Here is a 16696-nt window from a genome sequence, read left to right as displayed (position 1 = left end):
ACGCACAGAGCCGGGACACTTGAGGGCAGAGACTGACTAGGGATGGGCAGGGCCACCTGGCTCGATTGTAACCTGCAAAGGAGCCCTGACGATCCTGCTCGTGCACTTGCTCAGGCCACGCCCTCCTCCTGCGAAATGGCTGTTCCCTGGATGCTGGGTGGCAGCAGATACAGCCTCCACATGTACAGGAAGGGCACAGCCACCCGCCTCACACAATGCTACAGAAACAGCCAAAGGCAGGGTCTTGTTGGGAGGTGGGGGACCGAGTCCCCAGAGGGGCCAGGGACTGAGTGTTGACTGGCGCAGCACAAGGGAGCTGGCAGGTGTCTGCCCACCCCTGAACCTCGAGCTGGCAGGGCAGGGAGGGTGCTTGGGGGTGACGGGACCGGCCTCTCCCGCAGCGGTCAGTGGCGGCTCTGCCCTGGCGCCGCCCGCTCCCTGCTCGGAAGTACCAAGACCCTCGTTCCGGGACTGGAAGCACTGTGGGGTTGCCACTTTCCTTCTTGGTTTCTGAGGCTGCCTGAAAGGGGCGGTGGGTGAGAACCCACTATCATCCCCTCCCCAGAGATTTTATTTATTTATTTTTAATTTTTTTTTCAGAGATTTTAAATCAGAAGCATCCTTCATCCCTCTAGGACTTCCCCCGAAGAGGCTCCGGTGGCTTTAGCTCCACCGCCTGCTCCCCATCACCCAGGACAAACCGAGGAATTGGGCTCCGTATGCAGGCTTTTCAACCGGGCCTTTCCCAGCACAGCCTGTGGAGCAGGTGCTACCGTCCCTGCTTTGTAGGTTGGAGGCCCGTCCGGGGGTGTGATCCTTCGGGGAAGTCTTGGGCGAACTCTCCTCAGGGGCTTCGGGCCCTCCGCTGGGTTCCTGCACTGCTCCCAGCCCCTCTGAACTCTTACCTCCCTGCCTCAGACCAAAAAGGCACCATAGGAACCCACAGGGTCTGGGGCAGTAGGGCCCAGACAAGGGCGGGATGGAGGGACGGGGTGGCGGGCGAACTCCCTGGTGTCCGGGAGGCCTTGTGGACAGAGGCGCTGCCTCCCACGCAGATGTGTGCCCTTCTGCAAAGACATCCTGGGGCTAAATGCCAGCTCTCCAGACTGAGGAGGGGACAGGACGGCATCCCTGCTGCCAAGAAGGGCCTCAGGCCAAGAACGAAGCAGTCCAGAGCAGTCCTCTGCTTCCAAGTCCTGGCTCAGCCTTGCTGAGGTGCCCACGCGTTAGGTGGTTAAGGGTGATTCCCGGCACCCCCCTCTCTCGGGAGACTCAGGAAGCATCTAGCGAAGAAACCCCCCAGGCCCCCCCGCAGGCCTCCACACACGGCTCCTGTCCAGGCAGGGAGTGGTCTGGGATGTCTTTGCCTTCCCCTCCAGGATTCCCACTGCTCTCTATGCTGAACCCCAAGCTCTGCTCTCCAAGAAGGGTCTGGGGTTCCCCCCCCCCCCGGGCAAACAGATCTTGGCTCCAAAGTCCTGTGCCCAGGCTCTCTGGGGGCACCCACAAAAGTTCAATTACTCTGGAACTCCCCCCAGACCAAGGCTGGAGCCAAGGAGAGGCCCCATGAAACCCCACAGCAGGAGGAAGCCGGAAGTCCCCGTGCGCGTCCAGCAACAACCAATGGCGCAGCCAGCGAGCCAGAGGGCGAGGAGGGTGGACACTCACGTGGTCGCAAACATCTCGGCACAAATTACTTATTAAAGAGTAAGTGGCTTTGCGGAGGAGAACCCCTGGCGACCAAGTAGACGTCACCAGGATGGACGGACGCCATGTGCCTCCCAAGGTGACACCCTGGGAAGGACACAGTCGCATGTCCAGGGTCTTCCTGCCAAGAGCCCAGGGGCTGAATCTTCTGGTCAGAATCATCAGATGAGCCCCACAGAGGGACATCCTACGGAGTAACTGTGGTGAAAGGCAGGCAGGCTGGGGGCACCGGAGGCTACAGGGCCCTGGGGAGCGGCACAGCGAGTGTGTGGTAGGGACGGGGGGGGGGGGGGGAGGAGGGGGGGGGGGAGGACAGGCTACCGCAGAGGTCACCTGGGGGCACCCAGCAAGGGGCCCGCCCATGCTAATCGACTCCCCTCGCTGTGCTGTGGCTGCAAGGTACACACTGGACGTTTTAGGGGCAAAATTAAGGGCAAGTGACAAATTGTTTGGAAAAAAATACGGCACAGATACAAAACCCGAAGTGGCACAGTGTGAACGATGGGGAGTGTGGGTCAGGGTGCCAGACAGTACTGTGCACTGTGTTTCTGTAAGTTTGAAATATGTCAACACGGGGAGCTTCCAAACACAGGAGGGGCCGGTGCGGAGACACTGTGGGGCTCAGACCTGCCCGCTGTGTGGCCTTCAACTAGTCACCCTCCCTCTCTGAGCTCATCTCCTGACTGATGTGCGCGAGGCCACTGTCTTCCAGCCGTGAGAACCGGAGCGGGAAGCGGTGGCCCTGAATGGAAGGCAAATGTCCACTTCTCGGGGCGACCTGCGATCCAGCCTCAGGGAAGCCGGAGCACAGGGCTCTGCCCCGGTCAGCGTGGCAGAGGTGGTAAGAGACCTGGGGTGAGGACAAGGCCGTGCACAGAAGAAGGCTGTTCTTGGGAGGATGGGAGCAGCCTGGGAGGTGCAGCAGCGGCTGGAGCGACCGGTGCTGCCCTCAGGAGGTGGGGAGGCAGCCGGGCAGAGGGGGACAGCTGCCAGGCACGCCCCGTCAAGTGGCCACCACCGTCCCACGGGCTGGGCAGAGCCCCGAGAGGAGAGGCGGTGGGCCCCACGTGATCTCGAGTTTTGGCATCTGCCGGCAAGAAAGACGGGTGGTGGAGGCTTTTCTCAGCAGGCTCTGGGGGCCTGGGGACAGACCTGAGCAAACTCCTCGGAGGCTCTGGGCCCTCCACTGGGTTCCCGCACCACTCCCCACCCCTGACCTCTCACCGACCTGCCTCAGACCAGAAAGGCACCACAAGAACCCACAGGGGCCTCGTAGGGCTCCCCATCCAGCCTCTGCTGACCCGTTAGTGGAGGCACAGCACTGGGAGGTGCTGACGGACCTCTCTGGACTTTAGCCCTTCCCTGCAAAGCCAGGACGGCAGGTGCACAGGCGGCCAGCCAAGCGTCCCTCAAGGCTGCAGGATGGGTAGAGGGAGGCAGGCAGGATCCCTGCCCTGCGAGGAGTCCACAGGTTTGAGGTGGTCTATTCATCAGAGCCAGGGCAGCTCACCCCTGCCCCAGGGAGGCCCGCACCCCTACCCTCAGCCCTGTCACTCATACCAGGGCAAGGCCAAAACCAGAGAGTGCGTGACCCTGGGTCCGCCCATCCATGCCAGGACATCTTCAAGGGGCCAGAACTTCCATACCCGCCTGCCAGACCCGCAGGGAGGCCTGCTTCAGGGGATGGTGTGCCCACCGCTCCCCAGGCTGGCATCGAACAAGAAATGGGTGTCACAGACACCGTGGGAAAAACAACGGGGGCCAGCTGTCCTACCACCCCAGGAGAAGGGGAACCTCACCTCAGCCCCACCACCGTCACGGTGGAGGTGGGGGGCCTCCTCAGACCCACTGCCCGTGTGGCGATGGCGATGGGAAGGTAGAGGGTACGCTCCAAACGGGTGGGAAGTTTTATTGTCTCAGCAGAAAAAGGCAGAGCCAGGACCTGTCCTGTCACATGCCGAGCTGCTGGGAACACCCCCAGGGGCTCCCCGCCGTGGCCCGCAGCCAAGGAGTGCAGGTGGCAGAGGTGGACAGGCCCAAGTGCCCGCAGTGAACAGAGGCCGCTGCCCCTTCTCCTGCTCGGGCTACGGCACGAGCACAAACAACTCCAGGAGGACAAAACACAGACGATGCCATCCGCACGTACAGTCTTCCTCCCCCTGGGGATTGTGGGGCTCGCACCCATAGTCAGATGCCACGCCAGCCGGCAGGCAGACGCGGCCTGAATGCTGCCCCCCACCCCCCAGCCACACACACGCTGGACACCACAAACGTGTCTCTCTAGGAGCTGCCTGCTTCTGTGCGACGTCAGTGAGGGAGATGGTATTTGGCCAAGGGGCCTGTTCCCGCAGGGGTGTGGGGCAGGGACAGGGCGGCAAGGTGAATGGCTGTCTGGTCTCTGGCAAGGCGGCTCCGGGGACCCGCGTGGCCCGGCTTCACACAGGGAGACCCGAAGGCCCACGGCAGCTCCCCCTGCAGGACAACCTCTCCGGGTGGCATCAAGCAAACCCTTGTGTGGTCCAGGCTCCGAGGGCAGTGCTGCCGGCTTCCCAGAGGGCTCGGGGCCACCGGGGCTGCTGGTTCTGGGGACCCTGGAGCAACCCCCAAGGACGGGATGCCAGGGGTCCGCCTCAAGGACCATTGAGCGCATCCCGGGAGGGGGTCCCTCCACCTCCCGACAGGGAGAGCTGCCAGCTTGCCCCGTTGGCAGTGGCCGTGGTGGTCAGGGGTAGAGGCCTACAAACCCCTCCCAGAGTCTGGGTGTGATGGGAGGGGCAGAGCAGGGCTCCTGGGCAGGCCCCCGGGGGCTGGGGGGGCACCGGGTTGCCGATGCCATCCCAGCAGGTCAGGAGGCGGGTCCCGAGGCCAACACTGCTAGTGATGAAGCACGGGCCTGCTGGCCCGGCTGGCTGCCCCTGTGACCTCCTGCTCAGCACCCCGCAGCCTCAGAGCCAGGGGCAGATGTAGAGGCCTCAGACAACCGGGGGCACAGAAGGCAAACGGCACGGATGCGTGCCGTCCTGACAGTCAGCGTCCCCGGCAGGGTGGAGGGCTGCCTGTGGCCGTGTGGCGGTGCCGGGCGGGCCGGTGGCCAGGGTCCGTCAGTCCCGCTTGTCCCCTTTCTGCCTCCAGGGGTAGATGAGCTCCCCGAAGAAAAGCTTGCGGCACAGGGAGCCCCAGGAGTGGGTGGGGTGGCAGCCACAGCTGGGGAGGCGGTAGGTGCGTATCACGTGACTGAAGGGCAGGGGGTTTATCTGAAAGCACAAGGGCGGTGGTCAGCCAGCACACAGCCCCCAACGCACCGGGCTGTCGATCGTGCCCGTGTCGGAGCCGGCGCTGCCCAGTCATGCCCTCTCTGCAGCACCCAGGGGTAGCGTGAGCAGCTCAAAAGGGAACACTCTGGCCGAGACAGGCATGCCCTCCTCGAGATAGGCTTCGGGGAGGGGAGGTGGGCCAGACTGGAGGGGTACAGACCCCTCTACTGAAGGACTTACCTCGCAGGAGCCTCGCAAGTGGTCTGGGAACACACCCCCCATCCCGAGAAAACCACACAGGCTGGCTGCCTCAGTATCTGACTGTCCCTGAGATATGGCCCTCAGGCCAACCACCCCGCCCCCCAGCAGCCAGTAGCCACCCACCTACTCCCTCCCACAGGCCAAAGGGGCTGTTTCCGAGAAAAGAGCCCAAGAGAAAAGGCCTGTGTGTCCCGAGGCCTTCACCAAGTCTGTCCTTGTCCACCTGGAATGAGAGCCCGTGGGACCCAGGGCAGGAAACAAGGGTGCAAGGCCCAGCAGGCAGGAGCCCTGGGTGGCTGAAAGCACAAGGGATCCCATCCAGGGTCCTGCCGAAGGAGGGTCCAGGCAGAGGGGGTCACAGTGCCCAGATGTCTCGGAGGTGAGGGAGCCTCCCCTTGGGCCCCACCCATCAACTCTGCTGCACCCTGCAGCCCTACGCCCAGGGAAGCACAGAGGGATGAGATCCCAGCTGCCCCCGAATCTGGGCAACACCACAGCAGGTGGGTGCCAGGTTAGTCCACTGGCAGCGGCGGGAGGGGTGCGCAGAGGCCTCACCTGCATCAAGAGGCGGAGGGGCCTATCAGCCTCATGCTCCAGGACTCGGAACTTCACGCCGGCTGCAGGAAGGGCAAGGCGGCTGTGAGGGAGGGCGGAGCCCCCCAGCCCCACCCGAGGCCCACGGCCTGCAGACAGCCTCCCAGGCCTCCCTCTCCTCGTGTCAGCACAGGCAGGTGGGTGCGGGCAGAGGGCCCTGAACCTCCGGTGGCACTCAGAAGGCTGAGGACGGCCCCGGTGGCGCCACAGGCTCACCCGCCCCCAGCCCAGCCCCAACCTTCCCGTCTGTCTCTGGGCTGGCTGGCTGCCTGGCCGGAATCAAAGCCTCCACAGAACTTCACCGAAAGGCAGAAGCTGCGTGTCTGGGAGCCAGGGAAGAGTCAGCTGGGCATCGGGGGCACGGGCTGTACTGCTTTCCAAACGGGATGCAGGCTGGGCTGGGCTGTCCCACAGGATGGACAGGGTGCTTGCTGGGTTGTGGCCACCCTCCTGGCATCTAAAGGTCTTCTAAATTCTGTGTGCGTGGCCGACTTGGGAACCCACCATGCCCCTGGCCTACAGTGTGGGCTCCCAAGCCTGTGAATTCCCAAGGCAGAAAGTTCTTAAAAAGAGAAGCAGGAGCTAATTATCAATTGATGAAGAGGCCCCAAGGCAAACTCAGTGAAAAGGAGAGAAAGCAGCAGCATCTGTGGGTTTTTATGTGAAGTTAAAACAACTCGGCTCTGGCCACGAGCTGTGGGCTGGGGGAGGGAGACCCTGGGTCTCGGGCTCTTCACCAGCCTGGTCCTGGCAATAAAGTATGGGCAGAGGCTGGAGCCCCTGGCATGGGTCACCTGGGGGCCTGCAGGGGAAGTGGTCTGGAAAGGGAACTCAAGGATACCCAGTAGGCAGATGTTAGGCCCAAAGCCCACGGAACATGCAGGTTCAAGTCCTCTGGCCCTCAACGGGCTGGAAGAGGCTGCTTGAGCTTGGTGTGGGGGCTGAGCTGCAAACCGGACACAGGGCCAGGTTTGCCCTCCCTGTGTTCCCTGACGTGCGCAAAGCCCCTGAACGGGACTGGCCAACTCACGATGCTGTGACCGGTTTGGTCTGCCTCCCTGGGCCTGCCGTGGGGACAGCCTCCCCTCAGGGGCATCTGGCCAACCTAGTGGTTGGTGTCATCATGAAAACGGGGGCAGCCAGCTGCAGGGGGCACAGCCAGGAGCAGCTGGGACGGTGGGTACTGTCCCGGTGGGCAGTGGTCTGTGGGGTGGGGCGAGGCTCCTATCTCACAGATCTGGCCAGCCCAGCAGTCTCCGCCCTGGCCTGTCCTCTCCGAGGCTGAAGGGCATGAGCAGGCACACACAGTCACACACAAGCACACGGGGACACTTTTCTGAGCCACGTTCAGGTGCCACCTACACTACTACACACAGACCTCAGGGCAAATCTCACACTCGTCGCAGGAAAGGGTGAGAAAGAGGAAAGGTCGCCTCTGCAGCCTCTAAACCCGAGGGCGAGGTGGGTCTCCCTCCAGCTCACTGCAGGCAGCCGGCCCGGTGGACACCAGGGGTCTCTGCCCTCCCCCACCAGCCGCCCCCATGCCCCACACTACTGCTTCCAGAAGCACACGGACCCACCTGCAAGCCTGTAAGGCCGGCAGAGCCGGAGGCCGAGGGAGTACAGCGGCAGGGAGCTGATGAGGTCCACGAGCACATGGATCAGGCCCTGCACGGCCACCACCAGGAGCCGGAGCTACAGCACAGACAGCGCTCAGAGCCACGCCGCACGCCCAGGAGCAGAGCAGCCGGGAGGGTCCCGGGGCACGACCAAGGGCGACCAGGAGCTCGGAGCCCCCGGGGAGGGCGTGGTTCCCACTCCAATCCTAAGGCCCAGGTATGAGGAGGCAGGGGGCCGCGAGCGGGAGTGGCTGAGCCCAGGGAAACACGCCACCAGCCCCTCCCCTCGGCGTGGGCCACCTGGGTGCCATGCCCCTGAGTCCTGCGCCCAGCCGCTTGTCCCCCGAGGGTAGGGCCCACCACACAGTGTCCCGAGAGCATAGGAGAGCCACACCCTCCATGGACTTCGGGGACAGACGGCAGGCAGAGCACACACTCATCACCCCAAGCACTGTGGGCGAGGCCCATGGGCCGGCTCGGCCAGGTGCCGTGGCCAAGGCCCTCCCAGGCCGCGAGCCCCTCGGCTCACCAGGGTGAACACCAGGTAGTACAGGGCCGTGGTGGGCAGGAGGAAGAGCAGGATGGTGAAGAGCAAGGTCCCGATGAACAGCTGCAGGGAGAAAGGACACCACCGTCGGCATCAGCAAGAGCCCCACTCCGGGAACAGCCCCGTCCCCACCAGACCCATCCGGTAACCGAGCGGAAAAGGGACGCCTGCCGCCGGGACACTCTGGCTTCCTGAGACAAGTCAGGAAAAGCTGCTCAGGACAGCTTTCTCCAGTACTGGGAGGGACGTGTCCGCGTGCCCTCCAGACTCGGGCGGACAGAACCAGCCAGCAGGACATGAGCACGTACACCAGAAGCGGGCGGGTTGTGAATTTGGGGCAGCAAAAGTAGGCCTTGGAGGGCAGCACGCAGGGTCCATGTGCCAGGTCTAAGCTACGGGAAAGGCCAGAGGCAGGCCCTGAGCCTGGGTCACCTCCATGCCCTGCCACCCAGCGGCTCCCGGGGGTCCGGCACCCTCCCCAGAGCAGCGTCCACCTCCCGCCTGGGGCAAGGTCCCGTGCTGTCTGAGGCTCCGTATGCACCCTGCCCCTTGCAGGCTCCTCACGTTCCCCAGCGTCCGTGCTGACCCTTGGCAGGTGAGGTGAGCCACGGACAGGAGTGTGGTCACCCCATCAGGGTGCCAAGCGGCTACAATGGCCAAGCCGTTTAGAGGACCGGATGGACTGGAGCTCGGGGGGCAGTCGGCTGTGGGTCCCGCCGGCCGCCTGGAGGGGTGCCCCTCCCCTGCAGTCCTGCCCAGTACCTGGTCCAGGTCATAGGAGCAGGAGTCCACCCGCTGGCGCAGAACATTCCACTTCTTCCCCCGGAACAGACGCCAGAGCGAGGACAGGCCACAGATCTTCAGGCAGTACAGCCTGCGGGAAGGACACGGGCAGCATCAGGGCCAGGGCTCTGGGCCACCCCGGGAGCCCCCCGGGCCCGGCAAGCGTCCAGGGTGCTCACGAGCGGGGAGCACACGCCCACCTGGCGCCGTAGACGTAGAAGCAGTAGATGTGGAAGGTGAGGAGAGCGATGATGTCTGACAGGATGGACAGGGCGACCGTCAGGCCCAGGCAGGCCGAGAGGCCCACGTGCCACAGGATGCGCTCGATGAAGGGGGACATGAGGTGGATGTAGCCTGGTGGGATGGGGGACGGTCAGCTATGGGTCCTGGCCCCCCAGTTCCTCACGGACCAGGCGCGCCTGAGGCTGCCAGACTGCTCTCCTTCCTGGCCGTCTCCTGGCTGAGCAGCCGGCCTGGTAGAGCAGGGCTACACGCACGCACGCACACACACACACACACACACACACACACACACACACACGGCACCGAGAGGGAGGAAAGCAGGGACCAAGGGGATGGGTGGGGCCCCACCCAGCCAGGGCTGTCCCCTGGGCGCACAGGCTTTAGAAGCCGAGTTGGGGGGGTCACTGGGGCCGGGGGGCGCTGCCACTCACTGATCCACAGATGCAGATGGTATAGGAAGAAGCGGCCCAGGACCTGGTCCAGCGCCCGGTTCATCTTCAGCCCAGCTGGGGCTCCCATCAGCCACTGCACGAGATGCTGGAGCTCCTCGGCCACGTGCTGGAGGGATGCAGGAGGGGCACGCGGTCTGTCAGCTGCACCCCACCGCGGCCAGCCCATCTGGGCAGGGATCAGGTAGTCTGGGTGCCTCCCTCCAGGTGTCTCCTAACATGACGGGCACACAAGCTTTCCCATGCTTGTCTGGCCAGGAAATCCCTCTTCGCAGATGCTCTGGGACCCGCTGAGAGGCACAGCCTACAAGGCTGACAGTCTTCCCCTGGCCCTCTGGACATGGGGGCCCGAATGGCCATCACCCTTTCCCGCGTCCCAACCCTCCCGCCACTGGGCCTACCGGAGCACTCAGCCCCACATGCCCAGATGAGGGACAGACCCCAGCTCACCGTGAACCTTGTAGGGGGAGCCCATGGGTCTACAGTGCCCCTCTGCTGAGGACCCCACCCCACCACCTGCTGCTGCAGAGGCCCAGGCCTGCCCTGGGCGGGTGCCCTCAGGTAATCCTGAAGGGTATCGAGCCCATCAGGGGCCCAGGTGCCAGTGAGAAGGCCAGAGAGTTCCCGGGAGAAAAGGATGGATGAGACGTGAGTCATCGACTACAGTGAGCGAGGGCCAGAGACGGCACGGGGACTCTCACAGGCAAGCAAGGAAGCTGACCCGCATCCTGGTTGCCCACGGAGGAAGCCAATGTCCAAGCGCTGTGCCCGTCCCAGAGCACAGGCCTAAGGACCCTCAGCCTTATCAGCAATGCTGAGACCACAGCGGTGACTGCCCCACGGTCACCGACCTGTCACCCCCCTCCTGCCCACTGTGCGGGCCTATGAAAGCCTCAGCCATGTCAGGGGCAGTGAGGAAAGAAACAAAGCATTCTTTATAAATAGAGCTTATCTAATATTTAAAGGATAAGAGCTAGGCGGCAGGAAGGAGCTTTCATTTTTAAATTAAATATGTATATTTCTGCGCAATTCTGCAAAAGGGAGATCTAAGATGAGCGGCCAAGAGGCAGAGCATGGACAAGCAAGGTGAAGCGACCAAGCCACCTTCCCAGCCGCCAGGCCCTCCTTGCTCTCTTCCTCTCGGACCAGGTCTCCCAGAGAAGCCATGGGGGCTCCCGGCCTGTGAGGGCTCCCGCCCACAAGCAGGCCCAGAGCACAGCTGCGACTGATGCTGATGGCAGTGGCAGGGGTGGCACGCACAGGGACCACACCAGGGCCAGCAGGCCACTGGCAGAGGCGTGGGGGAGGCCCAAGGGGCCAGAGGGACTGCTCTAAGCAGGGAGACAAGCTCCCCGACAGGAGTGACAGGGCCTGTGGCTCTGAGGAGGCGAGGCAGAGAAGCCGAAGGCTCGGTGCCGGCGTAAACGAGCAGCAGGGTAGAAGCTGAGAGGAGGGCCGTGGAAGGAGAGGAGGGAGCCCCACGGACAAGCTGGGCCCCCAGCACTCAGCATGGGAACTGCAGAATCAGCAGTGTGAGTGGCCTGACTGCCACAGGGCGTGAGGCCCGAGCCTGACCGCACACAGACAGCCCTGGACACACGCAAGGTTTCCGCGATGCTTTCTGTGCAGAGCGCCCAAGCCAGGAGCCGGGGATGGGACCCGTCTGGGGTCAAGGACAAGGGCTGCTTACGGGCCCCACAGAGGGAAAGGGCAATGGTACTCTGGCCGGCGGATCGGCCTCTGCCGCCCCCAGGAAGGGCCCCACCTCCAACTCTGGGACACACTGGGCTCCCCCAACCAAGTCACCCCTGGGACACGCCAGGCTCCCCCAACCGACTCACATCAGCCACGGGGACGAGCGCCTCTGCGAGGTGGCCGATCCGGTCCTTCCCGTGAAGCCAAGACAGCAGCACAAGACCAAGGGCCACGTCAAGAAGCACAGAGACAAGCACGTTGGCCTTTCTGGAAGGAGGAGCCCCACAGGGTGGGTGGTGAGGGGACCAGCCCGAAGGAGGAGCCCGACGGGAGGGAGTGAGTGGTGAGGGGGCCTTTCTGGAAGGAGGGGTCCGACGGGGCGGGCGGTGAGGGGGCCGGCCCCGAAAGGGTCACTGTGGATGGGCTGGGTGTAGAGAAGTGGGCGGGGGGCACGGGTTGGTGGCATGACCAGCAGCTGTGGTGGAGACCCAGCACCTCATCAGCTGGGTGGGGTTCTCGGCCTTCTGGGTGCTGAAGACAAACGTGAGCTGCTCCAGCCGGTGCCTGAGCTGCTGACATGTGGAGAGCTTGCTCCAGATAAAGGACAGGGGCCACAGCTGGAAGACCCTACGAAGGAACCGAGAGGCGGATGTTCAGCTGGGGTTCCCTGGCGGCCGAGGGCCGAGGGCCCCCTTGGCTGGTGCCGTCACCAGGCTCGACGCAAGGCCCTGGAAGTCCCCGAACACCGATGGCCACACTCCCGAACTCGGCAGCACAGGCACACGGCGGGGGGCACAGGCGGGCAGCCCGGTGAGGGCCATGACGCACTCACGGACGTTAACTGGGAACCTGACCTCCTCACAAAGCAGTGACCTGAGGCACACCCAAGGCCAAGCGCCAAGACCTTGCCCCAGGAGTGAGAGAATGTGCTGTCCAGCCACCCAGCGCCTCGCCCCGCTGGACGGGTGACCCTCATCGAGGGTCTCCAGGCTGCCAGGGCTGCCCCACGAGACTGATTTCTCACAAGGCAAAGGAAGCACTGAGATGCTTCTGCAGACAGTGGGACGTGGAGGGGAGACGTTTGTGAGCAAAGTGCCCTGTCGGAACTCGGCTACACTCAAGAGTCTCCGCTTCGAACCTGAGTCCCTGCTGCCGCCAGCAGGAGCCTGAAGGGCGCGGAGCCGCCAACGAGCCGAGTGCCGGGCCCTCGGGAGGAAGGAGGAGGTCTTTGAGCCAACTCCAGGAGCCAGACGTGCTCAGCACACCCCTCCTGAACTCCAGTCAGCTGGAAGGCGGCCTCGCACTGTCTGCACAAGAGACCCCCTCCTGCACAGCTGTTTCCCCAAGGCTCACACCAGCCGTGGGCGGCCAGGGCACCGCCAGCACCCCTGGGGCTGCCCAAGGGGAAGAGGGGGCTGCCCTTCTGCACAGTAACAGCTCTGCCTCACATGACTGTCCCTGTGCTCTAACCCGATGGGCTAATCAGGATTCGGGGCACATGAGCCACTGTTAACCTTTCTTGAGTCCTCTGAAAGCTGATAAAAGCTAAGGACCGTCTCTCCCCGAAACCGTACTTTGGCTGACACACACTTTCCTGTCATTCGTTCCAGGGAGTAGTGAAGATCCGAAACCCGCCCTTCGTGTCCAGATCCCCTGCAGCCCTCAACCCGAGGTGCTGTCCACACACAGCTGCCAAGGGCTCTCTGCCAGCACAGGCGAGAGCACTCCACAGCCCTCAGTGAGGAGGCGAAGCCAGTCCCCAGACCCGACAGCCAGAACCCCAGGACCTAGGTGGGGGGGCGCCATGAGGGAGCCAGCTTCTCACAGGGGGAGGGGTGCCAGCATTCCCCAGGGCCCTCAAGGACTTTTATAAATCCCTCAGCCAGGCCTGCAGCCAGGAGTAGCCCAGGCCACTGTGGAGAAGAGCCAAGGCTAGGGACCACCATCCCAGACACACGGCCACCAGCGAGCGGGCCCCAGCCCTTCCAGGGCCAGGCAAGTGGGTGGGACCCGAAGGCCTCCAGGACAAACAAGTCCTAGGCACCAGGCAGGGCAAACACCAGCCCTCGGGTGGCAACCACCTGGGCCTGCTCATGGCCTGATTGCCCGTGTAGGGGACCGAACCACCTGAAGTCCACTCTGGCCCCTGACCCAGCGGGGTCCCATGCAGCCAGACGCTGCCGAGGAGGCATGCTCTACCCAGGGAGCAAGGGGCACGGACAGCAACCAGCACTCAGGCAGCCTCAGACATACCCAGAGAGGGCTGGGCTACGGCTCAGGGGCCGGACTTCCTCCCGCCCCGGCCCCAGGGGCACTTACCGGCAGGCGCTGGCGGCTGAGACAAGTGACAGCAGGCCGCCCAGCAGCAGGCAGATGGGCCCCGAGGCCCGCTTCGCCAGCTCCGCGAGGATGCTGGCCTCCACGCCCTCCGACTGCCAGTGGCTCAACCGCACGGGGCCCTCGTCGAACCTGTCACTTCGGAAGAGCTCCTCACTGCGCGCCACCGTGTCAAAGACAGCAGCCAAGCCCCCAGCACCGGCCATGGCATCGCCAGCCTGGTGGTCAGGCAGGGCCACGGGCGGGTGCAGCTGGGACAGCAGCACCTTGCGCTGGTCATAGAAGACAAGCATGACCTGGTCCTCGCCGGGGGCACCGGGGCAGGTAGGTGCCTGCCGGCGGGTGGCCTTGCAGCTCCAGAACTTGCTGCCCCTCTCCCGGCACAGCTGGAGCCAGGGCTCATGGGAGAAGATGGCGCCCAGGCCCTCCAGGAAGTGGCCCAGGCTCTCCTCGGCATCCTGCCGGCGGTGGCACCAGGTGCCCAGCACGGCCACCCCCACCTGGCTGGCCTGCTGCACCCGAGCCAGGAGCTCCTTCACCTGGATGGGGATGAAGGGAAAGTGCACCACAGCCAGGACCACAGCGCTGGTCTGCTCCGGGACCCACCGTCCCACCAGCAGGCCGCTGTCGGCCGAGGCGCAGCACGTGGGGAAGAAGGCCTTGAGCACCATGCCGGGCACGCTGGAAGAGAGGGGAGAGACCCTGCTCAGGGCCGCCGCCGCCCCACGACGGCCCTGACGGACATGCACCCACGGCCGCGGGGCCGCGTCGACCCCAGCTGCCCATCTCGCGTGGGTACCGCCCCCACCCCCACCCCAGGCCAGGCAACGCTTTCCCCCCTTTCAGAGACAAACAGGCCGAAAGGGGGCGAGGCTACGTGACCCCGGTACCACTCACAAGGGTGTGCAGGGCTGAACGTGAAGGTTTACTTCTTGTTTTTAAGGAAAGTGATGAGAGTATTTTACATGTAGCACGTGGAAAAACGCACGATCTCATTAACAATGAAAGATACAGAAGAAAATCTGACGAACCTTGATTTACTCACTAAGCCAGCGAGACTAAAGATGAAAATTTAAACAGATTCCTGCTGGGCTGAGGGAAACCACATGCTGGCGGCTGTGGGCACAGGACGGGAGCCCCAGAATATACCAGAGGAGCCTTGCTGCTCTTGTGGGGCTCTGGCCACTCCTCTGACTCTCCCCCCACCGCCTACGGCTGTGCCTGTCAGTCGCATCGGGGCTGGGTTCCTGGTGGGGGGACTGTTCCCTCTGGTCACAGTTGAGCTAGGCAGCTGTCTAGACATGGGGACCCTGGAGAATGGCAGGCTCCCCGTTGTTTTCTGTCTAGCTGGGGGGCACCAGTCTTCATGGCCTCTCACAACCTTCACACGGCCCCAAGTGGCTGCAACCCCTGAATTCTGGGAGACCCCAAGCCTTGCCCTGCCCAGAGGTAACTTGACCAGGGATGTGGGTCTCTCAGCAAAGCCCCTCCCAGATAAGACCGGGCGGGCTGCAGGCCCTCACCCAGCAGAGCACTGAGGGCTTCACCTTGGAGCACGCTCGTTCTCAGACACTGACTTCCCCAACCTTGGCAGCACGAGCGGCATAACAGCCGCCCTGGGCTAAGACCCCCAAGCTGGAGCCTACACCTGAGGGAGGCACACAGGTCTGGGACTAAGCCCACTGTTCCCCAGGTCCTTGGGGACATACGTGTTGGGATGGCAGGACATTTCATCCTCCTCCTATCTGTCGGGGGGGCTCTGGGAAAGGCCTTCGGCAGACACAAAGGCCCAGGGCTCAAGAGATCACTGGTATGGCTGCTTTCCTCCCTTGCAGGGGCCCAGACCGGGGCTGGAAGGTAGAGGCCTCTTCCAGCCGGTTGTAAAGGGGGCTTCCCACAGCTGTGGGTTCCAGCTGAAGAGGGTCCTTCCGGGCAGAGCAGCAGGACTCCCAAACGCCCCCTCCTCACCAAGCGACCGGAGAGGGCAGCCAGCAGCAAGTGCAGGCAGGGGACGGCCTGGAGCAGCCGGGGCCAAATCCCTGCGGCCACTATCAAAGGCTTCGAGGCCAACTTATCTTCCTGACCCTCCTGACAGGGGCCACTGTGAGACCTGGGAGGAACCCGGCAGCTCTGGTTTGGTGACCAGCAGGGGGACCAGACATCCCACCCTAGGCCTCTCAGTGCCAGCCCACTGAGATACACCAGCTTGGCCGAACGACACCATCATGCCCTCCTTGGGGACCCCTTTCACAGGACCTAAGGAAAACTACGCGTGGCTACTGCCGGAAAAGAACAACGATCGGCCCAACAGCGAACAGATGCTCTGGAGGAAAAGCTGCATCTGTTGAAACAAAGGTGTTTTCACTTCGGGAAACTTCACTGAGTTGTGCACAAACGGTGAGTGTGTTTTCTTTGTGTGCGTTACGCTTCACCTACAAAGTTTGCCTAAGAAGGAAGAAAAGGCTCCTCGTGTGGAAGGACGGAGAGCAGAGGGCAGAAGCTGGTGTTCTTATCCATGGGGCAGAGAGAGAGAACTCTTCACACATCACGGGGCGAATCCCCACCCGCACCCCCACCTCAGCCTCTGGGAGGGATGAACACAGAGAAGTCTACTCAGATCAGACATCCAGACAAAGAAGAAAGAGCAGGCAATCGATAGCAGAGGTGCAAAGGGAGGAGGGCAGTAACTTGGGCAAAGCGCTGCTCTTTCAAGACGGGAATACAAAGCCAGGGCGCGTGCCCAGGGCGGCCTCGTGTTCACAATGCCAGCGAGTTCCCTTCCCGATCTGTCCGGTGACAGGCCTCGGGGGGCTGGGACAGCCCTGCTCCCACAAGGTCTCCCTGACAGGGTGGAAGCCTACTGCCTTCTCTCCTGGGCACCAGCGGCCGCTGGGGAAAAGCGCAGACGGGACTGGCCAGGGACAGCTCGCTGGCTGGAGCCGTCCTCTGACAAGCCTCCCCACTGCTGCTCCTCCATAATCCGGGAACATTCACTTTTACTCCGTGTAGTTTGTGCTTAAAAAACCAACAACCGTTCGTTTGTTTGTTTTTCTTGCATGGGGTACACACTGCTTTCTACCCCTCATTACAGAAGAACTCAATCTACGATTCTGGTTTTGGGTTTATTTTTTTTTTTTAAGTAAGCTCTAAGCCCAACGTGGGGCTTGAACTGCCTCCCCCCCCCCCCCCCCCCCCCCCCCCCCCCCC

The 16696-nt window shown here is 63.3% G+C and overlaps 1 protein-coding gene across 1 annotated transcript in view; it reads right to left on the bottom strand.

Annotated features, from left to right (window-relative positions):
* Positions 1-4713: 4713 nt before the first annotated feature.
* PIGQ (phosphatidylinositol glycan anchor biosynthesis class Q) overlaps positions 4714-16696 on the bottom strand; it is a 12674-nt gene continuing 691 nt past the window's right edge. The window contains exons 2-11 of the mRNA XM_049639086.1: positions 13472-14170; positions 11648-11779; positions 11299-11419; positions 9440-9566; positions 8966-9119; positions 8745-8856; positions 7965-8045; positions 7397-7511; positions 5778-5839; positions 4714-4961 (exon numbers count right to left, since the gene is read on the bottom strand). Of these exons, the coding sequence (XP_049495043.1) occupies positions 4809-4961; positions 5778-5839; positions 7397-7511; positions 7965-8045; positions 8745-8856; positions 8966-9119; positions 9440-9566; positions 11299-11419; positions 11648-11779; positions 13472-14170 (1756 nt within the window). The 3' untranslated portion in view covers positions 4714-4808. The remainder of the gene's footprint in view (positions 4962-5777; positions 5840-7396; positions 7512-7964; positions 8046-8744; positions 8857-8965; positions 9120-9439; positions 9567-11298; positions 11420-11647; positions 11780-13471; positions 14171-16696) is intronic.

Source organism: Panthera uncia, chromosome E3 (genome assembly GCF_023721935.1).
Source record: "Panthera uncia isolate 11264 chromosome E3, Puncia_PCG_1.0, whole genome shotgun sequence".
NCBI classification, from domain to species: Eukaryota; Metazoa; Chordata; class Mammalia; order Carnivora; family Felidae; genus Panthera; species Panthera uncia.
This window is presented reverse-complemented; position numbering and strand designations above follow the sequence as displayed.